The sequence below is a fragment of the Lonchura striata genome, chromosome 8, assembly GCF_050655825.1.
Source record: "Lonchura striata isolate lonStrDom1 chromosome 8, ASM5065582v1, whole genome shotgun sequence".
Classification (NCBI taxonomy): Eukaryota; Metazoa; Chordata; class Aves; order Passeriformes; family Estrildidae; genus Lonchura; species Lonchura striata.
The window spans coordinates 23,980,211-23,999,734 of NC_140710.1; the positions used below are offsets into that span (position 1 = coordinate 23,980,211).

The 19,524-nt window shown below is 51.7% G+C and overlaps 3 protein-coding genes across 6 annotated transcripts in view; 1 reads left to right on the top strand and 2 right to left on the bottom strand.

Annotated features, from left to right (window-relative positions):
* Positions 1-344: 344 nt before the first annotated feature.
* On the bottom strand, positions 345-9,216 carry NCF2 (neutrophil cytosolic factor 2). 3 transcript variants are annotated; one of them, XM_085586593.1, is made up of 15 exons: positions 8,818-9,216; positions 8,302-8,384; positions 7,887-7,995; positions 7,540-7,674; positions 7,166-7,273; positions 6,166-6,225; positions 5,320-5,363; positions 4,985-5,126; positions 4,630-4,692; positions 4,184-4,262; positions 3,021-3,064; positions 2,351-2,502; positions 2,167-2,278; positions 1,787-1,949; positions 345-579 (listed from the first exon to the last, which is right to left on the bottom strand). In XM_085586593.1, the coding sequence occupies exons 1-15, from the start codon at positions 9,148-9,150 to the stop codon at positions 482-484; spliced, it is 1,725 nt and encodes a 574-aa protein (XP_085442719.1). In that variant the 5' UTR covers positions 9,151-9,216; the 3' UTR covers positions 345-481. The 3 variants fall into 3 exon arrangements, with proteins under 3 accessions (XP_085442719.1, XP_085442718.1, XP_085442720.1); XM_085586592.1 differs by having other exon boundaries at positions 7,540-7,677; XM_085586594.1 differs by lacking the exons at positions 7,540-7,674; positions 7,887-7,995; positions 8,302-8,384 and having other exon boundaries at positions 8,818-9,155.
* Positions 9,217-11,815: 2,599 nt separating this feature from the next.
* On the bottom strand, positions 11,816-17,123 carry ARPC5 (actin related protein 2/3 complex subunit 5). Its single transcript, XM_077785502.2, has 4 exons — positions 16,933-17,123; positions 15,734-15,805; positions 13,915-14,091; positions 11,816-13,080 (listed from the first exon to the last, which is right to left on the bottom strand). The coding sequence occupies exons 1-4, from the start codon at positions 17,074-17,076 to the stop codon at positions 13,018-13,020; spliced, it is 456 nt and encodes a 151-aa protein (XP_077641628.1). The 5' UTR covers positions 17,077-17,123; the 3' UTR covers positions 11,816-13,017.
* Positions 17,124-17,365: 242 nt separating this feature from the next.
* The window catches only part of RGL1 (ral guanine nucleotide dissociation stimulator like 1), a 73,302-nt gene continuing 71,143 nt past the window's right edge, over positions 17,366-19,524 (top strand). For both annotated transcript variants that reach the window (XM_085586589.1, XM_085586591.1), the window contains exon 1: positions 17,366-17,755. The gene's annotated coding sequence lies outside the window, so the exon portion shown is untranslated. The remainder of the gene's footprint in view (positions 17,756-19,524) is intronic.

Consider the following 19,524-nt stretch of genomic DNA (forward strand, 5'->3'; position numbering starts at 1 on the left):
AAAGTCCCTGTGGATTTGAATTGTGAGTTGGAGCAGGGTGAGGCTAAGTGGTGTCTTCCAAGTTTTTTGGGGTTGGCATTAATGTTTCAAGGAAGCAAATGCTTTCTTGGTCTATAGCTTCCTGAACTCACTTCCCCTTTGGGAATCTCCTGGCAGGGCTGTAAATGCAGGTTGCTTCACCCTCTTGTGGCTGTTCCCAGCTCCTGTCATGCCTATATAAAAGCTTTTTTAAGGATGGGGTATGGCAAGTCTCTTGGCAAGCATGGGATTTAGGAATGAATGTGTCCCTAACAGGAACTAGCAACTTCTTAACAAGTTCCTTTTTAAGAGAACAATGCAAAAGGTAAGAGAAAATATAAAGATTTTAATACAAGTAGCAATAACATTTAAAGTTCATTTTCAGATGCAAGGATTAATATGCAGACTACATAATGGCAACAGTTGAATTAATTACTCTCCACAACTTCAAGCTCTTCTGCAGTCACTTCTCTGGGTGTTCAGTGTTGGGCTGTTGAACGAAGGCAGATGGGAAGATGCCTGTCCTCCCCTTGCACTCACCTTCGAACCAGTCTTCATTCACTGGAAGGGAAAATTGACACAGTTCTTATGACCCTAGGAATGTACAGGAGCATCATGTACTGCAGAGAGGCCTGAGATCACAGTTTTATGGTGTTTCTGCTGATAAAACTTGGAGCTGTGCTAGACCCAGCAGGGAGCAGAATGTGGAGGAAAGGGAGGAATGAGGAAGAGAGTAAAGTGGTCAGGTAAGAAGGAATATCAAATGGGGGTGCAAAATTGGATCAAAATAGAGACTAGTGGGCTTGGAAACTGCCTTGAGGGGAAGCATAGTGACTGTGGAGATTGAGGAAATTATCTTAGACCTTGGTCTGTCCTCTTCAGGATACATCTGAAGTATTTTGTCAGCTATTTCTCATGTTCACATAAAAACCCTAAAACACCCCCCCACCCCACCCCCCCCCCCCAAAACTTCTGCTACCCTGGGTTTAGTAAGGCTTAGGAGCTCTGGTAATTTTGCTGTGGGAGAACCAAATGAGGCAAGAACCAGCTTTGTATTTGGAAATATTGAGCTCAGGAGTGAAGGGGAAGGTAGGATTTTGGGGTGGAGGGGGTAATCAGTATTGCATGGTGCAAAGTCTAAGCTGTCAAACATTAGATGGGGGACTGATTGTGTACTGCTGCCAAAGCCTGCCAGCCACCACAAATTAGTAACATAACTACAGATGGCTAAATATTAGGGGGTTTTGCCTTTAAAACTATTTCTGATGTCTTGATTTCACTCAGGGGCTCAAATGAGATGGGGAATGTGCCCTGTGTATATAATTCTTCATTGGTCTTCCTGAGATTTAGTCTGTATTTAAGCCTCAATTCCTATAGAAACACTAAGGACTAATACTAAGTGACTAAAGGAAGATTGTACTTTTAACAAGAAAAGCAGATGAAAAAAGGTTACAGGTGGAAGGAATGGGAGTGAGAGCCTGCTCCCATTGTGGGAATGGCAGCTAAAATGAGGCCTCTCCTTGAAAGAATCCACTGTGATCAATAAGCTTAAATACAGTCCAAGTGTAACTCCTGTCTTAGATGTTTGGGAGGGCTGCAGTGGAAACAGGAGTTGTGAAAATATGTTGGAAGAAGTGTGTGTAACACGGATGTGTGGATGGGAATCCCAAGGCAAAGATGGAGGGGCTCTGCTGCTGCCATACCACCCTTCCTCTCACCAGAGCTGGAGGATCCCTCCCCTCTGCTATCCCAGGAGGAGCACAATTACCTTTGGATAAAACAAGGATCGTGTCTCCTGCCTGAAACTCCAGGTCTTCAGGTTGTGTGGCTTCATAACTGTACTGAGCTACAACATGGTTTGGTCCCGTCTCCGCAGGCGTTGCCTCCTGCGGTGACTCCCCTGGTTTGCTGTCTGGTACAAGCCCCTCTCCCTAGGCAGGAAACAAGCTGGTGAGAATGCAGTCTCTTGGTTTCCTTTCTCGTAACAGGGCAACAGAGATGAGCTCTGCTTCTCTCCACTCATTCTTTACTCCTTTGCCTTTCATGAGGTTGGTGGCTTCTGTTGAAAGCCACAAACCTGTGCTTGTGGTAAGGCAAAGGACAGCAGGAGGGAAGAGAAGGTGGCTGCCCCGTGTAGCTGTCACTGACCTCTGTGCCATTGCACCAGACTGTCAGGCAGTTGTCCTTGCTCTGACTCCAGGCCACCTCCACGTTCTCTGCACTCAGAGGCAGCAGCTCCTGGCCCTCCACAGGCTTGTACCTGGTGTGCAGGGGATGCAGGTGAGGAGTGCTGGAACATAGCCCTGGCTCACTGGGGCTGGCAGTGCCTCACCTCAGCTCCGTGTGCTCGGGCTGCAGCTCCAGCTTCTTGCAAACCAGCTCCAGGAGCTCCCTGTAGGAGAGGCCTCGATCGACTCTCAGGGCGACTGTGAATTTGTAATGCACCTTGAGGACATGGGGCCTGGAGACAGTTGGTTCAGCCTCCTGCAGGCAGGAAATGGGATGTCACCTTGTGTGGCTTGGCAAGCACAGGCATGTGGAAACTGGTTGCCTGAGTTAGATTGTGCCTCCCAGGCTGTGCTTGGACATTGGCTGGTTGGCAGACTCAGGCTCGTCCCAGGAGAGAGCTCAGTAATAGATTAGGTAGGGGTAGATAAGGGGCTTAGCACCAAATTATGGCTTTGGGGTGATCAAATTAGAGCTCTGTCCACCCTCCAGCCCCCTTTTTTTTTTTGAGTTGGAATTGCTGTATTTTCCCATCTCTTCCCAGTGTGACGTTCTGATGTGCTGACCCTACCCAGGAGCATGTGTACTCCAGCCAAACTCTCTCCAATTTCTCCCTTCTCCAGTGCCTCAGGTTGGCTAAGATGAAGTAATCCAGTGCCCCCCGCCCCCTCCCCAGGGCCTGGAGGAGAACTCCCAAAAAGCAGCCCTAAGTCTCCTGGTAAATGCAGGTTTGTATGACCAGCAGGACCTTGGGGTCTGCACTCGCAGGGCGTTACCTTTGCCGTGTCTCTTGGCTGCACCATGGTAGCAGGAACGTAGTCTGGGGAGGAGGAAAAAGGTGGCTCAGAAGGTGGGATGGGATAAATGTTGTCTAAATACACAGCCAGACCTCCTGCAGCCCATCATGATCTCCAGCAAAACCAACCAAGCCTGGAGCCAGCAGCAGTCCTTTGAATGGATACAGCATCCATCACAGACGTTCCTCTGTAAGATCTAGTTACAACACTGAGCAGAGGTTTTGGCTCTGTGACTTCCCTCTTGCAGAGACAGGAGCATGGAGGGTAGGATGTCTTTCATGGGTGGATTCAAAAAGCATAAATATGGAGCTGCTGTTTTTAGTGTCTTTCCTCTTCTGACCTCCCTAGGTCCATCCTGAAAACCAAAGGCAATCCCTGTCCTTCAATGGGGCTGTAAAGCTAAACTCAAGCCCCCAGGCAGGGTGGTTTCATGTAGCTTTGTGGAAGCCTCTTTATGAGGATCTGATTTACATTTTGGCAGTGTTTTGACACAACTTTGCTCATTCCAAGAAGAGCCCAAGCTACACACTTGAACATGGTCCTATAATAGATCTGAGATGGCTTTTGGTGCCATAAAGATGACCATTGGGGTTGTTGTGTCTGTGAGGTGTTTGTCCTTAATTCCATGACCCACAGCCTTCTTCTGTGTCAGTTCTACCCATGGACTCTCTGCAAGGTTGCTCTGTTGGGGACATGAGCTTGGGATGTGGGGTACTGGGTAGCACCAGCCAGGAATTGCCTTCATACAGCTCCTCTAAACCTAGCTCAGCCCACAGCAGCACTGAAACTGTCATGGATGCCCTGCTTGAAGGAGAAGCCTATAAAGGAACCCTTTACTCCAAGCTGGGCCTTGCCCCATTCCTATCTCCAGGCCCTTTTCCTCATTACTCACTGTGCTAGTTAGAAGCACAGAGGGACTTGCTTTCCTCAGGGACCCCACAGACACTATTTTACTGTACCCTCAGCACTGCAGTTGCTGTCTCTGCCTGCTGTTGCAATGTCTCTCAGTCCCTGACTTCAAATGGAGCCAGGAGTGAGCTGGTGGAGAGCCCTAGCCCTGCTCTCAAAGGGTGAGGACAGGGCTCCCAGCCTGCTGCGGGTGCTGTCAGCTGTGCTCCCATCCCTTCGGCTCCGGCACTGACCTGGCGCCAGCCGCCGCGGCTTCTCCGGCACAGTGGAGGTGGGTGACTCGGAGACCTCAACTTCCACAGGGGTTTCTTCCTGTGCCGTGGGAAGAAGATAGTGCTGCCACTCCCACCCTTACTGAGGGGCTGGGGTGCTGCTGCCTCCTGCAGCCCCCTTCCAACCTGCTATTTTCCTGAAGTCTGTTCAGGATCTTGTACTGGGGAGGGGTGATTTAGCTATATCCATTATCTCCCCAGCACTGCCAGCCACTGCTATGGTGCCACCAGCACAGATTTTGCAGATCTCTGAGCTCATGATAAGGTGACCATGAGTCAGAAGAACCAACCCCAGAATCAGGAGGGGGAGGGAGTCACATATATGGGTCCCACTGGGAGGCATGTGTTAGGTGAATATTTTGAGATCTACCCTCCCCAGGACACCATTTCCTCCTGGGCCACCTCACCTGTATATGCAGTTTATTCTGGAGCTCCACAGGCTCAAGGAAGTTGCAGGGGACAATCCCTTTCTGCAGGGGAGGAGAGATGAGTAGTGATTGCTTGGCAAGAAGGCAACCCACTGCTGGAGGACACAACTGGATGTGTCCTCACCCTCCCGTGCATCCAGGATGATTCCTGAGGCTTGAAGTTTAGTTTCTGCAGGTTGGGTGGATTTCACTGAACCCTCTGGCCTAAGCCAGGGTGGACATATGACACTTCAGTCAGAAATTTACTTAATTACTGTTGGCAGGCCTCTGCCTCTGCAGAATCTCAACCATAATTTGCTGTCTGCCCCTCGTGTCCAGCACACTCCTGGTATACCTTTCCATTGAACATCACTGTAGCCCAATTGTCCTTCTCTTTCTTCAGGACAAAGACAATGTTTCCTGGCAGGACCTGCAGCTCCTCAGCGGTCTCGGGAATGAACTCGAACATGACACGGTGTGGCTGCCCTCTGAGGGCCCTGGGTGTGGGAGCAGTGGACAGGTCAGAAATGTTGGTGATGCTGTTGTTTTACTTCAGATGGAGAATCCAGGCCTCTGCCTCCGTTTCTACATTCCCCATTCCCCCTGAGTTCTGGGTGCCAGCTGGATGCTCGGCTGTGAGAGTGGGGTTGTGCCTGGCTGCATGGGTTATCCATCCTTCATCCAACTTACCTGAGGATTTCTGGGGTCTTGGGCCTGGGTGGAGGACCAGAGGCCTGCCAACAGGAAGACAAAAAGGAAAATATCAGTAATCCAAAGGATTTTGTTTGTTTTGCAGAAATGTCCTGCAGCGTTTTACCGTGCCTGCCCTCACCCCAACACTGTTCCTTCCTCCACATGCAGGTGCCTTAAGTGCCATGAGGAATATCACTGGCTTTATTCCTTCTAAGGAGCAGTTTCTACATTCTTCAACATACAGTTGGTTTTCAGAGGCACAATCCTCTTTTCACTCCTGATTTTAGTTTCAGTTGACAGAGGATTGAAATTGGCAGCACTGTCTGCACTGAGAAGGTTGTCATTTATCTTGTGCAATGGTGCTGTGCTTTCCCATATCCACCCAGAGACCTCCTGGAAAAACTCTTGCTGCGTTTAGGAATGGGAAGATGTCATCACATCATCTGGAAAATGGCATGGGAAATGCAAAGGAGTTGTGGAATGGGCAGGAGAGTGCAAAGTGAGAGCAAAACTGCCCTTGTTTCTCCACTCAGGCTTAGGCAGGTGATCCCTAATGAATCCTTTGGGATGGGCCAGGCACAGCTCCCTGCTGAGAGCCATCACCCTGCCCACGACTTCCCTGTGCAGGGAACCAGCTTAACCTCAGCCACAGCTGTGGGTGGGCTTGGGATGAGCTTCCTGATGCTGGAGAGACCAGTTGATCTGTGGAAACAGTGCCTGCCTCCTCCCCAGGGTAATGGCACAGAGTTCAGGGTGGCAAGGGTGCTGCTTGCTCCCCGCTGTGGGTGACAGCCCCCCCATGTCACCCTGCACTGAGCATGCTGTTCACTGACAGGCTCTTACCTGTGGCTGTAGGGGAGCGAATCCTGAAAAATCATCCTTGTCCACCACAGAGGCCACCACCTAGAGCCAAAGACAGGTGGTTAACCCCTCTCAGACCTCTGATGTCCACCCTCTTCTTTGCTATTGGCCAGGCCAAGCTGCTTAGGATGCTTTAAGCTCAGGAGAGGATATGATTTGAGGCTAAGCATCTTGGACTAAAGGCTGAGTGCCTCTCGTATCAAAGCTTCCCTCTCAGCTGTGGTAAGTTTTTTGCTCTTAGCCTGGCTGATTCTGTGGTTTGACACATTAAAACCTGAAAGTTTTCCATTCTGATTTAATCACAAATGTTGAAGGGAGCCAAAGTGTCCAGCTCAAGCCTATATCTCCTACAGGTGACCTTAAATGTAATTTAGAAAGTTGATAAATGTTTTTGTGCATGTTTCTGGCACTCAAGGAGCTGCCTGGCTCTCAGCTGTCTGATTCCCCAGGGCCTGGTTCCTTTTCTGGACAAGTGCTGCCTCCCAGGGCCTGAACCCAGAGGTGGTTTCCCAGTGACTGGATTTTGCACATTCACAGGAGAAAAGCTTGCTTACTTATCTGAGCTGAAGAGCCATTTTCAAACAGCAGTGGAAGAACTGGAGGTTGGTTGTGGGTGTCAAATGTTAAATAGCTCTGTTCCCCCACCCCTGAAAATGTCTTGGTTTAAGTTCCAAGGGGATCATTGCAGCTCATTGCTGACTATCCCTCGTCTCACTAAGGAGACAAACAAGAAGTACACCATGCTCAGCAGGAATGTGCTTTTAGCTCTTGTATTCTTGCAGTCCCCCTGTTTCCCACGAGATCCCTGTGTGCCATCCCTCTCTCCATGTCTGGGGGATCCCTGAGGCAGAGACCAGCAGCTCCCTCTCTCTGGCTGCCTACCAGGCAGCAGACAGCAGCTCAGAGGGATGATGACAAGGCAGTCAGCAGCTCTTCTCAGCCCACAGGCTTGGCCTGAATAAAGAGTATAGATCTTTCTTACCATTGCCTTTCCCAGGTAGTCCTTCTTCTCCAGCTGAGCCACTTGCTTCTCATTAGGCCTGAACAGCTTCCCTGCAGGAATGGCCACCAGCTCACAGAGCTTCTGCTTCTGTAGCACAGACAAGTCATGGAGAATTTGGAGGTGAGAGCAGGGCTCCAGACCACCACCATTACAGCCAAATCCCAGCCCGGGTACAGTCCATGGAATCCCATCTTCCCATCCCTGCCTCCCCAGTGACCCAAAGCTCTTCCCACAGACTTGTCTCCCACTACAGTATCTGTTGCCACAGCATTTTAATCCTGCGAAAAGGGATGTGCTGTCAGTGGGATTTCCCTCCCTCTCCTTGTGGGGCTGTGAGACCTGCTCCTCCGTACCAGGATGGCTTCCATTGCCCTGTCTATCTTCTTGTGCTGGGGCTCACTCTTCATGCTTGTGGCCAGGGTCAGGTGCTCCTCAGCCTTCTCCCAGTTCCCCGTTGTGGCATACACCAGTGCGATGTTGTAGAGAATCTGCTGGAGGGATGGGAGCAAGGGAAAGAGCTCTTGGAGCAGCCAGACTGCTGCCAGGAAAGGAAAGGCCAGTGGGCAGTGGCACTGCACCCACTTGTTTGGATTTTGCAAGGTACAAAAAAGGCTGGCTGCCTCCTCTTTCGATTTCTCATGCTGAAGAATGCTGGAGAACAGACTTTTGGGATCAGAACTGGTAGCCAGGTGTGTCTCACCTCGCAGGCAAAGAGCCGGTAGCGCAGCCCCAGGATCTTGTAGTCGATGAGTTGGTTGCCTCGAAGCTGGGCCAGAGCCTCTTTGAAATCCTCAATGGCCTTTTCGTGGCTGTGGAGCAGGGGATGAAGGTGTCACCAGCTCATGCTGGCAACCTGCCTGCCTCTAAGCCTGTACTCAGACTTGGTGAATTCAGTCAGGTCTCCCCTCTCTCCTTGCAGTGTTTCAGACACCCCAGGGGTGGAGAGAGGTTTTGAAGGTTAATCTCAGGACTGCATTGCTGAAGAGTAGGAGCCTGTTTGACCCTGACAGGTTTCAGTCTGGGCTCTGGGGCACCAACCTGCCTGGGGCCATCCTCAGGTGAAGGCTGGCCTCTCTGTAAGCGGCAAAAAGGAAACGTGAGACCCTTCCACTCACTTCTGCCTCCGGTAAAACACGGTCCCCCGCTGGAAATAAGCCACAGCCAGGTGCTTGTCGCAGCCGATGCTCCGGGTGAACGCCTGCAGAGGTAGGAGTGGGGCAAAGGGGTGGTACAACGGGGACACCTTCAGAAACTGAGGGCGTAGAGCAGTTGTACCTATCCTGCCTTAGCCGAGCGGCCTAAGCTGGGCTCTGTGGGCTGTGTTTCCCTGCAGCACTGGGTGGGGGAGAGCCTGGAGCAGGCTCCTGGGTTTTTTTGAGCTGGAGCCATCTGCCAGCACGGTCACCTCCTGGGGAGAGGGAGAGCGAACAGCGAGCCGTGTGTCCTCACCTCCGATTCACTGGCAAAACAGGTTTGGCAGCCTCGGGCTGTCCCCCTTCTGCACAGCTTTAAAGGACCTCAGATCCATCCTTTAGACCGTGATCCTTTAAATTCCTTCCTTCCCCACCACGTCCATGTACCTGGGCAAGCCGCAAGGTGAGAGGATGAGCGGCCCAGGGGCGGTACCTTACCTGCTCCGCCTCCGCCAGCTTCCCCAGGACGAGCTGGATGCAGCCGATGTTAAAGCAGATTTTGGCAGGGGGGTTCTGGACGGCGGTGAAGGCATCCAGGGCAGCGCTCCACTCCTTCCTGTCCGCAGCACACACCCCTTCTTGCCACAGCCGGATCGTCTCCACCAGGGACATGGCGTGCTGGGAGTGCGGGGTGGGATCCCGTGCCGTGGCTCTCGCCCCTGTCCCTGTCCTTCCCTGTGGGCAGCTCGGCCGCTCTGGCTCCCTTCTGCCCGCACTTGTGCCTTCCCCCGCCCCTGTCACAAACCCGGCAGGAAGTGGCCTGGCTCGCATCAGCCCGGCATGGGGAAGTGGGGCGGGCTGCCTCTGACACAGCGCCTTGCCGTGGGTGCATCCCTGCTCCTGCCGGGCAGCCGCTCCTCGCCTGCTCGGGCTTTGATATTCGGGTTTGTGCATTGGAAGCCATGGGTTTTGTCAGCTGGGTAGTTCATCGGGTCAGATTTCATGTTGCAAAGTCCCAGGATGAGCGCTGGGCTGAGCCCCTGGTGCCCTGCAAAGCGCAGTCTTGTCATTGCTAAGCGGTTCTTGCAGACAATTCCTGGCAGGCACAGTTGGGCTGGGGCTGCCCTGTCTGCCCAAGCAGGGAGGTGAAGTAGAAACCCTTGGTCCTTCCCGACCCCACCGTGTTGTCCCAGTGTGAAGTTCCACTGCTAAGGTCCCATGGAGCTGCCCATGGATGAGGTTTCTGGAGCAGTGGCCATGCTGCACCATATCCCCAAGGCTCAACCCATGAGCACTTCTGTCCAGGTGTTTTAGGGCCAGCAAAGAATAACTGGCTCTGGAACATTGCTGGAAGCACGGGGCCAAGATGAGCACAGGGCACGTGGTGACAGCAGGATTCTGACCTGCTGCTGACTCACAGGTTTTGAGCTGGCTGCTCCATACATGTTTTTTAAGCATTTTTGGAAGTGCTTTGCCTCTGCCCCATCTACCAGCAATGTGATGTGTATTTTGTAAGAGCTTAAAATATGTCAGCAAGACTCAGCCCTTGTGCCTTTACCAAAACTTCCTTAGCAAATTACATAACTCCAGCAGTGGGAGGGAGGCTGGGGAGGTGACTTCTGAGTACTGCTGATGGAGAAACCCGAGCCCCTGAGCAGCAAAGACTGGGGTTTTAATCCAAAGTAGACCAAACAGAACTCTGAGCCTGGGGCTCTCTGCTTCTCCAGCTCTATGTGTGCCCTCAGCATCCCAGCTGGCTCCTATGGGCTTCCCACAGGAGCACGGAAGACACTGATCTCCAGGAAAGCAGAGGGAGATGCAACAAGCTGAAGAGATGCTCAGGTAAAAGGGCAGGAAAAACATGGTGAGTGTAAAAACACCCCTCTAAGTGCCTTATCTGATTCCTGTGCAGGATGGGAGACCCCATGGAGCAGCAAAGGGTTCACCTTATTGGAGGCTTAATTTTCTGCTCTTTTAATTATCTGAATTGGTGCACTGCTCAGTCAGGTTTATCCCAAAAGCAGTACAAGGGGAGCTGGAGGAGGATGAGACATCATCCCCATTGTAATGCTCATAGCATCAGTTTTCTGCCTGGGTATTTGTAACTTAACAGTGAGGAGATTTCAGAGCTGTGATAAACACAGCCCTTTTACCAAGAGTCAGTCTCTTGTTCCCCTTTCTCTCCCCAAAGCTGACTCAGTAGGTGAACTTGTTTCTTCTACGATAATGTCCAACAGGAAGTGAGTAACAGAGATGGTGACATTTCCTGTGGAAGACTCTTGGAATCCACCAAACCCAAATTGCCAATAGGTGGGTCAGAACTAGAGAAATGTCCAAAATCCAGCTGGGGTGCAGTGCATGGGTTTTGACTTCGAACAGCTATAATATATACAAGTTTGTAATTTCTGAAGAGTCAAAAAAAACCCGATTCAGGCATAAAGAACCCCCCCCCCCATTATGCACGAGAGAAGATCTTTTTGTGAGCAGTTTTATTGGGCAGAAGTGGAGGAGCATGTCCAGCTCATTCCCAGGAAGGCGTGTTGGAACTCTGCACAGGACCCAGGGGTCTTGGCTCTTTTCCCAAATGGAGGCAGACACTGAGGTGGATGTGAGGACAGCAGCAGCTCTCAGCTAGCACAAAAGCAGGATGTGATCAGAAGGTACCATTGCCACCCACTCTGGCTAAAGCTGAAGGCAGCAGAGTTCTGCAAACCCTGTCACCCCGCCCAGTCCGACCTGCATGAGTCTCTCCATTGAAGAATTCCTTGTCCTAACAGGAATCTGAACTGCTGTCATGGTGTCCATACCAGCCACCAATACAAGCAAGGCAGGTTTGGAGGAAAAAAAGCTGTCTTTTAAGACTACATTTGCTTTTCCCTTTCCTGTCACTCATTACCAGCAGAGCTGCCCCTGCAAATCCTACCCTATCCCCACAGCAATGCATGTTTTAGCACATCCCTGAACAGAAACACCGATGTACATGTTCTGTAAATGTTCCTAAATCCATCACAGCCTCACCCAAGGGGATCTGCAGAACCTTAAGACCACTCCATTTATTCATTTCATTTATCTAATGCCACCTAGAGGCAGCTGATCTGCTTTGGCATCAATTGTTTTGGAAAATATTTCCCACCTCTCTGGGATTACAGCTTATTTTTTTAAAATGAGGTTCATCGATGTCTCAACCCAAACCTGGGCAAGTGGAAAGAACCAGAGAAGCCAATCACAATCCTTGGCAGAGCTGTAAGGACAGAACCCTTGCTGCACGACCAGGAGAATTTCTGTACAGATCTATGGGTGAAACCTAGATGCTTTCTGCAGCAAGGCTGGGTCTCCCACCTGGTGATCTCAGTGCCTCCTGTGGTTGTGCCTGTGTTCTTCTGGAGGCAGTGAGCAAGCAGAAGCATCCCAGGAAGAGAATAAGGGAGGCACTGAGTGGTTTAGAGGTAACCATGCTGGATCCTGTCTCCATTGAAGGCATGTCAGACACTGTGAGTAAACATTCAGTGACGGTTTATTGTCTGGTCTTTATTATTATTACAAAAACAAAGCAGATATCAAAAAACAGCAAAGATTTCACAAGGTCCCCAACAGTTTTACACAACTGAAATGTAGTAAAATAGTGAAATTAAAACACATGTATTTTAGTCCTGGCCCTAAACCTTCTAAGGTGATCCGTGGTCTGGGATGCCCTGGGCTTTCCTAATTCTTTAAAATTCTCCTCTTTATTTGGGAACCTGACTGGCCCACTAGCTAGCATGATGAGGCACAATGCAACAGGAATGTGAATTGTCTGCTCTCCTTACAGACCCTTCACAACCAGAAAACAAAACAGGGGAGGCTCTGCAAGGATGGTGTCGATACCAGGATATGTTTCTCAGACTACCCCCAGCAGCCATTTAGTTGTGCTTGACAAAACCAAATCACTTTCCAGTTGCTGAAAGGCGATTTGCTGTGTAAAAGCTGCTTTATCTTCTTCTCTTCAGGAACTTTGCTCCCCAAAATAAGAAGAGTTCACTGGGCTGGGCTCCAGTGTAAATGGACCATTAACCTTTTAAGTTCCACTTTCCAAACTGCATGATGGAAACTCCATCCCACTGTGACCTTCCCACTATGGACCCAGCATCAGGCTGATGGCAAGGAACCTGAGCAGGTTAAGGAAAATACTCAGTTATCTGGAATGATTATTGGGGCTGAAAAAGAGCTTTTTTTCTCACCTATTCACAGATGTAGGGTCAGAAGATGACCAAAGGCAATATGGTCCAGTTACCTGTGTTAATAGTAGTTGCCCCACTTCTCAAATATCAAGATTTTAGCTCAAAACACTGCTTGACTAGCAAAAAATTAAGACACTGCCCTGTGTCCCTCAGCATTTGCTCAGAGAGTCAGGTCCAAATCTGCCACAATTACACACAAATGCAAATCACTCTAAACACCAAATTGTTTACATCACTGAATATGTCACTGAAAGGCTGGCGAGTACCAAATATTCCTGTTAGAAGTAAAATTCCACCTTCATAATTTTCCAGAACTTCACTGCAGAAGAGATCACGATGCGCATCATCGGTGGGGTATGACAGAAGCAGCAGGGCGAGGCAAAGCTGGGGGTCAGGGCTGCCCGGGGGCGGCTGTGCCGGGAGGGGATCGGGGCTTGCAGCAGCGGCTCCCTGCTGGAGTCACACCGGCACCCCTGCTGGATTACACCGTCTTCCTGGCAGTCAGCACTCGCACTATGGACCCAACTCCTCCGGCAGCCAGCGCCTGCCAAGGCAAACACGGCAGTGAACAGCAGGCCAGGCCAGCTGCAGCCTGGAGCTCCCTTCCAGCTCCTCAACGGGCTGACAAGAATGATGCAGAGGGACTTTGGACATGGCCTGGAGTGACAGAACAAGGGGGAAGGGCTTCAAACTGACAGAGGGTAGGTTAGTAGGTGACTAGGATTAGGTATCGGGAAGAAATCCTTCTCTGTGAGGGTGGGGAGGCCCTGGTACAGGTGTGCCAGAGAAGCTGTGGCTGCTCCATCTCTGGAAATGTCCAAGGCTGGGTTGGACGGGGCTTGGAGCAAGCTGGGATAGTGGAGGGTGTCCCTGCCCATGGCAGGGGTGGAATGAAATAAGCTTTAAGGTCCCTTCCAACCAAAACCACCCTGGGAGTCTATGAAAATACTTGGATCACATTCATATTGCACGTGAGTATCTGCCTGTCCTCCACAAAACACCAGCAGCCAGAGTGCCAGGGTATGATAATCACACTCAATTTCAAGAAAGCTATTTTAACTTTAATTAAGCTTTCATTTCCCTGCATAATCAAGCTGCAAATTTTGCTTCCCTCCAGGAAGGAAATTCTCCTTCAGCCCATTTGAATCACTGGATGAAACCATTTTGTTTGCTTCAGTCTAAGAGAAACCAAAACTTTAACTTTTGGGTGTTAACTCAAGGAAGCAGCAGTGGGCAGGAGGTATAGCTGAGCTGTGAGCTCCAGGGCCACACCCTCCTCACAGCCTGAACTGGCACTTGAGTCTCACCAGCCAGGAAGGGAGTTTTGGCCAGGCTCAGGGCCTGGGCACTGTGGCAGGAGCTGTCCCCATGCACGCACCTTCTCGTGCCACTGCAGCAGCACAGCACTGCTGTTGTCAGAGGGGCTCTCAAAGCCCTTGTAGATGTACTTCATGAGCAGGTCCACCCCGTTCTTGTCCAGAGACTGCACCGCCTTCTCAATGTCGTTGGCTTTGAAGGAGATGAGCACCTTCAGCACGATGCTCTCAGCACGATCCTGTCAACAGGCAGGCACAGACACAACCATCCTGGTGAGAGGCACAGCCAAACTGCATTTTTTTCTTTAACACCTCTGAAGAGGACAGTGTGTGAAGAGCTTGTCATAGAAAGATTAACAGACACATCCTCTCAAGGATAAACAAGGTAAAAGAGTTTAACACATTCGCCCTCCTTTAGTTTTTCTGCCTCTGTGAGTGTTTGCAATTCTCCGCCCCTTAATTATGGCTAAATACTAAATGTTCATTTGGAAGCTCAAGATGTATCAAGTTCCAAAATAATTATAACAATCAAGTGCTTATCTGGCCCCTCTTCCCACTAGAGCCTTTTCCATACCTCTGTACTGTTTAACGTGACACAACCATTATGATCCAGGGAAATGCCATTGGAAGAGGTGACTGCTGGAAGCCACGTGCTTTCCAAGCAGTCCCAGGCACACTGGATGCAGACTGGCCATTAATATTAAGAATTAATAACGTTTGATCTGGATGTCATTTCAGGCCTGGGAATGTGTGAGGTGAGCTTACAGCAGCGATTAGCCATGCAATCAGCAAGGAGCAGCTCCTCCTGTTCATCCATCACTAACTGAGGCAGGATGAGAGAAAAATGTCTCGGGGTTGCTGGATGTTTGAATAATTCCATCGTACAAACATGTCAGGCACCTTCCCCCTACAGAAACTGTGGATGTCACTTTTCCTGCCCAATTTAATAATACTCCATAATCACTTGCTTTAGCAAGACTTCTCACATGACTGTAAGTAAAATTATTTAAGTTCCAAAGATAACCAAAAATTAATACAGGTATTAATGTTCAGTCATTCTACCCTCTTCAATTCCACCACCAAATGTATTCTTAAATCCTTCAATAGAGGGCTAATGGAAACAAGTCATTAATGTGAGGACAAAGCTATACAGCTCTATTTGTAACAGCTGGTTCTCAGAGCTCTGTAAAACCCTTCAGGAAAGGGCTGGGGCTGCAGGAACAGCTCTGCCAGGAACCATGGAGCAGGGAGCCATGCCCCTGGGCCTCTCCTTGGGCACAGAGAAGTAACTGCAGGCACTCACCAGCTGGGCACTGCCATATCTTATCAGCCTGTTCCTCCCACCACTGCAATCATGAGCTATTCAGGATCCATCCTGGGGATGTTCAGAAATGCACATACCCAGCAGACTCCCACACTATCACAGGGGGAGGACTTGCTTTTCCTGAGGTTTAACAGCTTCATTTTGATTGGATGTGACAAAAAACAATTCTTCCTTTTTTGTAGGCTCACTGCTGGTGGTTTCATTAGTCAGAGGTGACAACTGCAACCCTGGTTCCCTGAGCACACAAGGATTACATCTGTGAGCTGCCATGTGTGGTCTGAGGCAGACACAGGCACATGATGACACCTGGGCACACAAAACACAAACAGCACTGGCAGGAGAACCACACCTGATCCAGCACCAAGGTAAAGGTATGTGGACAGTACTGTACCTGAGCTACAGTATTTTGAACAAGATTAAAACACTTGTGGTCATGGATGTTTCACCCTAAATTCTGCTCCTCTTGCCTCCTCAAGGTACAACTAGTGGCACAGAAGTAACAGAGACAGGAAAGGATTTTTAGGGAGTAACCCATGAGCGAGCAGTTGCTATTTTACCTTCACTGCCTGGTTCTTTGTGTTGATGGGAGGGTTCTTCAGAGCTGCCTGCAGTGCAGCCATCATGTTCCCTGTGCCAGATGGTTAAGGACCAGACACCAAATACACGGACATCAAGTACCAGGACAGCTATATTTGTAGCTGGCTTGTGCATGACTGAAAACACTCTGATGCAGGGATTCCCTCACCAGCTAAGAAGACATTACAGCCTAAGACAGCAATTTTCAGGCCATTTGAGGCAGGAGCAGCATCAACAAGCAGCTGTATAGTTCCGGGACTGCTGAATACTTCCTAGGCCATTCCCTGAATGAGTAATAGAAACCATTCTCCATCACTTCTGCAATCTGTAGCCCCCGAGAACAGATCTCAGCTTGTCACATCCAGCCCCAGCAGCCACTGGGACAGCAGCCCAGGGAAAAGTGACCAAGGGCCAGCTGGGCGAGGCAGCCCTGGCAGCGGGCACGGGAACTCTTTGGGCACAGGAACGCCCTGTCTGCATCCCCGGGACACCGCCCTGAGCGCGGCCCCGGGGCACTGCGGCTGCTGCGGGCAGGGGAGGAAGCTGGGCTGCCTTCCTGCTGCCAGCCCCTTCCCCTGTCAGCCCCTTCCCCTTCAGCCTCTTCCCCTTCAGCCTCTTCCCCTTCCCCTTTCAGCCTCTTCCTGCTGCCAGCCCCTTCCCCTACCAGCCCCTTCCCCTGTCAGCCTCTTCCCCTTCAGCCTCCTCCCCTTCAGCCCCTTCCCCTTCAGCCTCTTCCCCTTCAGCCTCTTCCCCTTCAGCCTCTTCCTGCTGCCAGCCCCTTCCCCTGTCAGCCCCTTCCCCTTCAGCCTCTTCCTGCTGCCAGCCCCTTCCCCTGTCAGCCCCTTCCCCTTCAGCCTCTTCCCCTTCCCCCTTCAGCCTCTTCCTGCTGCCAGCCCCTTCCCCTGTCAGCCCCTTCCCCCTTCAGCCTCTTCCTGCTGCCAGCCTCTTCCCCTGTCAGCCCCTTCCCCCTTCAGCATCCTCCCTTGTCCCTCCATCCCCTTCTTCTCCATCCCCTTCCCCGCCTGTCCCTTCCCCTCCAGTCCGTTCCCCTCCATCCCCATCCCCTCCAGCCCTCTCCGCCCATCTCTCCCTGCCCACCGGTGCCGCTCACGCTGTTCCCCTACAAGGCCGCCCCGGCGGCGGCCGCGCCCGCTCCGCCCCCGCCGCTCCCCTCAGGATATTGTCGCAGGCACGAGTCCACCTCGCCCTCATCAGGCCCCGCTTGCCCGTCTCCGCCGTCCTCCTCATCCACGAACTTGTTCTCGTCGTACTCGTCCACGTCCACCCGGCGGAACCGCGCCGAGGACACCGTGTGCTTCGCCATGGCCGCGCCCGCCCCGCGCAGCCGCGGCCGGCCCGGCCCGCCCCGCCCGGCGGCGCCGGCGCAGCGAGCGCGGCCCCGGCCGGGGAGCCGGGGGGACCCGAGGGGACCCGAGGGCGCGGCCCCGGCCGGGGAGCCGGGGGGACCCGAGGGCGCGGCCCCGGCCGGGGAGCCGGGGGGACCCGGGGGGACCCGAGGGCGCGGCCCCGGCCGGGGACCCGGGGGGACCCGGGGGGACCCGAGGGCGCGGCCCCGGCCGGGGAGCCGGGGGGACCCGGGGGGACCCGAGGGCGCGGCCCCGGCCGGGGAGCCGAGGGCGCGGCCCGCCCAGCCTGCTCCGGCTCCCACCACCTTGGCCTTGGATACTTGAGGCAGCCACGGCTTCTTTGGCACTCTGTGCCAGGGCCTCACTCGCGGGGAACAGCTTCTTCCCAATAGCCAGGCTAAACTTATTCTCCTTCAGTTTGAAGTTTCACAGGTTCACAGAGTATTCCGAGTTGGAAAAGACCCCCAAGCATCACTGAATCCAGTTCTTAAGTAAATGGCCCATACCGGAGTTGAAGCCACAACCTTGATGTTACTGTCACCGTGCTCTGACTGACTCTGAAGCCATTCCTGCTTGTTCTGTCACTCCAGACCCTTGTAAATAGTGTATCCTCGGGATTCCCAACAGCTCCTCCAGGTACTGCAAGGTCACAGTGAGGTCACCCCAAAGCTGCTCCAGGCTGCACAATCCCATCTCTCCCATCCTTTCCTCCCTCCCTCTGACCATGCTGTGCCTCCCCTGGGCTCTCTCCAGCAGCTCCAGCTCCTCCTGTGCTGGGGCAGCTCTGCAGGTGGGGTCTCAGCTGAGCACGGGGCACAGGGGCAGAATCCCCCTCCCCTGCTGCCCACGCTGGGGCTCAGCCCAGGGCAGGGGGTTCAGGGCTGGGGCAGCTCCAGCTCTCACCCCCAGCACCCCAAATGCTTCTCCCAGGACTGCTCCATCTGCTTGCCCCCTCCCCAGACTGATCCTGGGAGTTGCCCCGGCCCAGGTGCAGCAGCAGCACTTGGCCTTGTTAAATTCCATGAGATTCCCACGAGCCTCTTCCCAAGCTTGTCTGGGTCCCTCTGTCCACCCCAGGACAGCGCCAGGCTGGGCAGGACCCGTGTGGCTTCAAGTGAGGTGGGAGTTGCCCTGCTCGGACTGCTCAGGGAGCTCCTACTCCAACAGCACCTAGTGACCTTGAGAGTTAAAAAATAGCCACAGCCTGTTATTTTTTAAAGTTACACTTAGCCTCTGTAGATAATAATTACCCTATTATTAATTAGGACATGACACAGCTTTGTGCGGTTCCTCTTAAGAGAAAACAACAGCCCTGGAATAAAAAATACACACACACACACACACATATATAGATACACATATTACACCCACCACTAACCCCTTATTATCAAGAAAATGGTGGGAAAATTTATTCCTGTATCAGCCCTACCTGCAGGACCACCCACCTCCTTGATAGAGGAGGAATTTAGGATATGTCCCATGTTCCCCAAAGTTGCCTCAGCTTGGGAAGCTGCAGTCCAGCTGGAACTGTGGCTGTAGCTTGGGACTGCTGGCATTTTTCTGCTGGAAATTGGCTTAAGGGCAGCAAAGTAATTGCAGGAGGTAAATAGACTGTCAGAGAGTCACAGCATGGTTTGTGTTGGAAGGGACCTTAAAGGTCATGTAGTTCCAACTGCCTGCCATGGGCAGGGAGTACTGAGGTTCAGGGTTTACTGCCCTGGCTTAAGAGGTTGAGGATTAAAACCAAAGTATGTTCATAATCCATTATTTGAGACCCACAGTTATTCCATGGATTAAATTTGGCTGGAGGGGACTTTATTGGTGTTTTTTGCCATCTGTGATCTCAGTTTCACACCAAAAAGTGGGTGGATCTCTGCCATCCTCAGAGCAGGTGTGTGCCACAGGGAAACGCTTCCGAATGAGGACTTCCACTGAATTATTCCTTTGGCATTTTTGAATGCCTTACTATATTTCTGCATCTTGGCTATAAGCTGTTCCTTCTGAGAGGGCAGAAATGCACCTGGGAAAAGCCCTCCTTGTCTTGGAGACATCAGAGGAAGCAGAATGTCTTCCAAGGCTGGGAAAGGCTGTTGGGAGGCTGGGTGACAGAGGAAAAGGCTTTTAAATTCTGCTGTCCAGCTGAGTTCCCCTGCTTTCCTTGGGGAAAAGCTGTCCTAAAAGATGTTTTAATTCCTGTTAAGTTAATTTGATGTCAGTTTTGTGTACCTGCTGGCAGAGCTGGGTGACGAGGGGCTGCCCCCATGATGGCACACACAAAGTGTGTTATACATAAGAAATAGTGGACAGTCTCTTCAAATAGCTGCTGAAACTTGTAGCAGCATATGGAAACTTGGTTGATGACACAGAGAACAAAACTCTTGGAGCCTGGAGGCATTATTCACAAA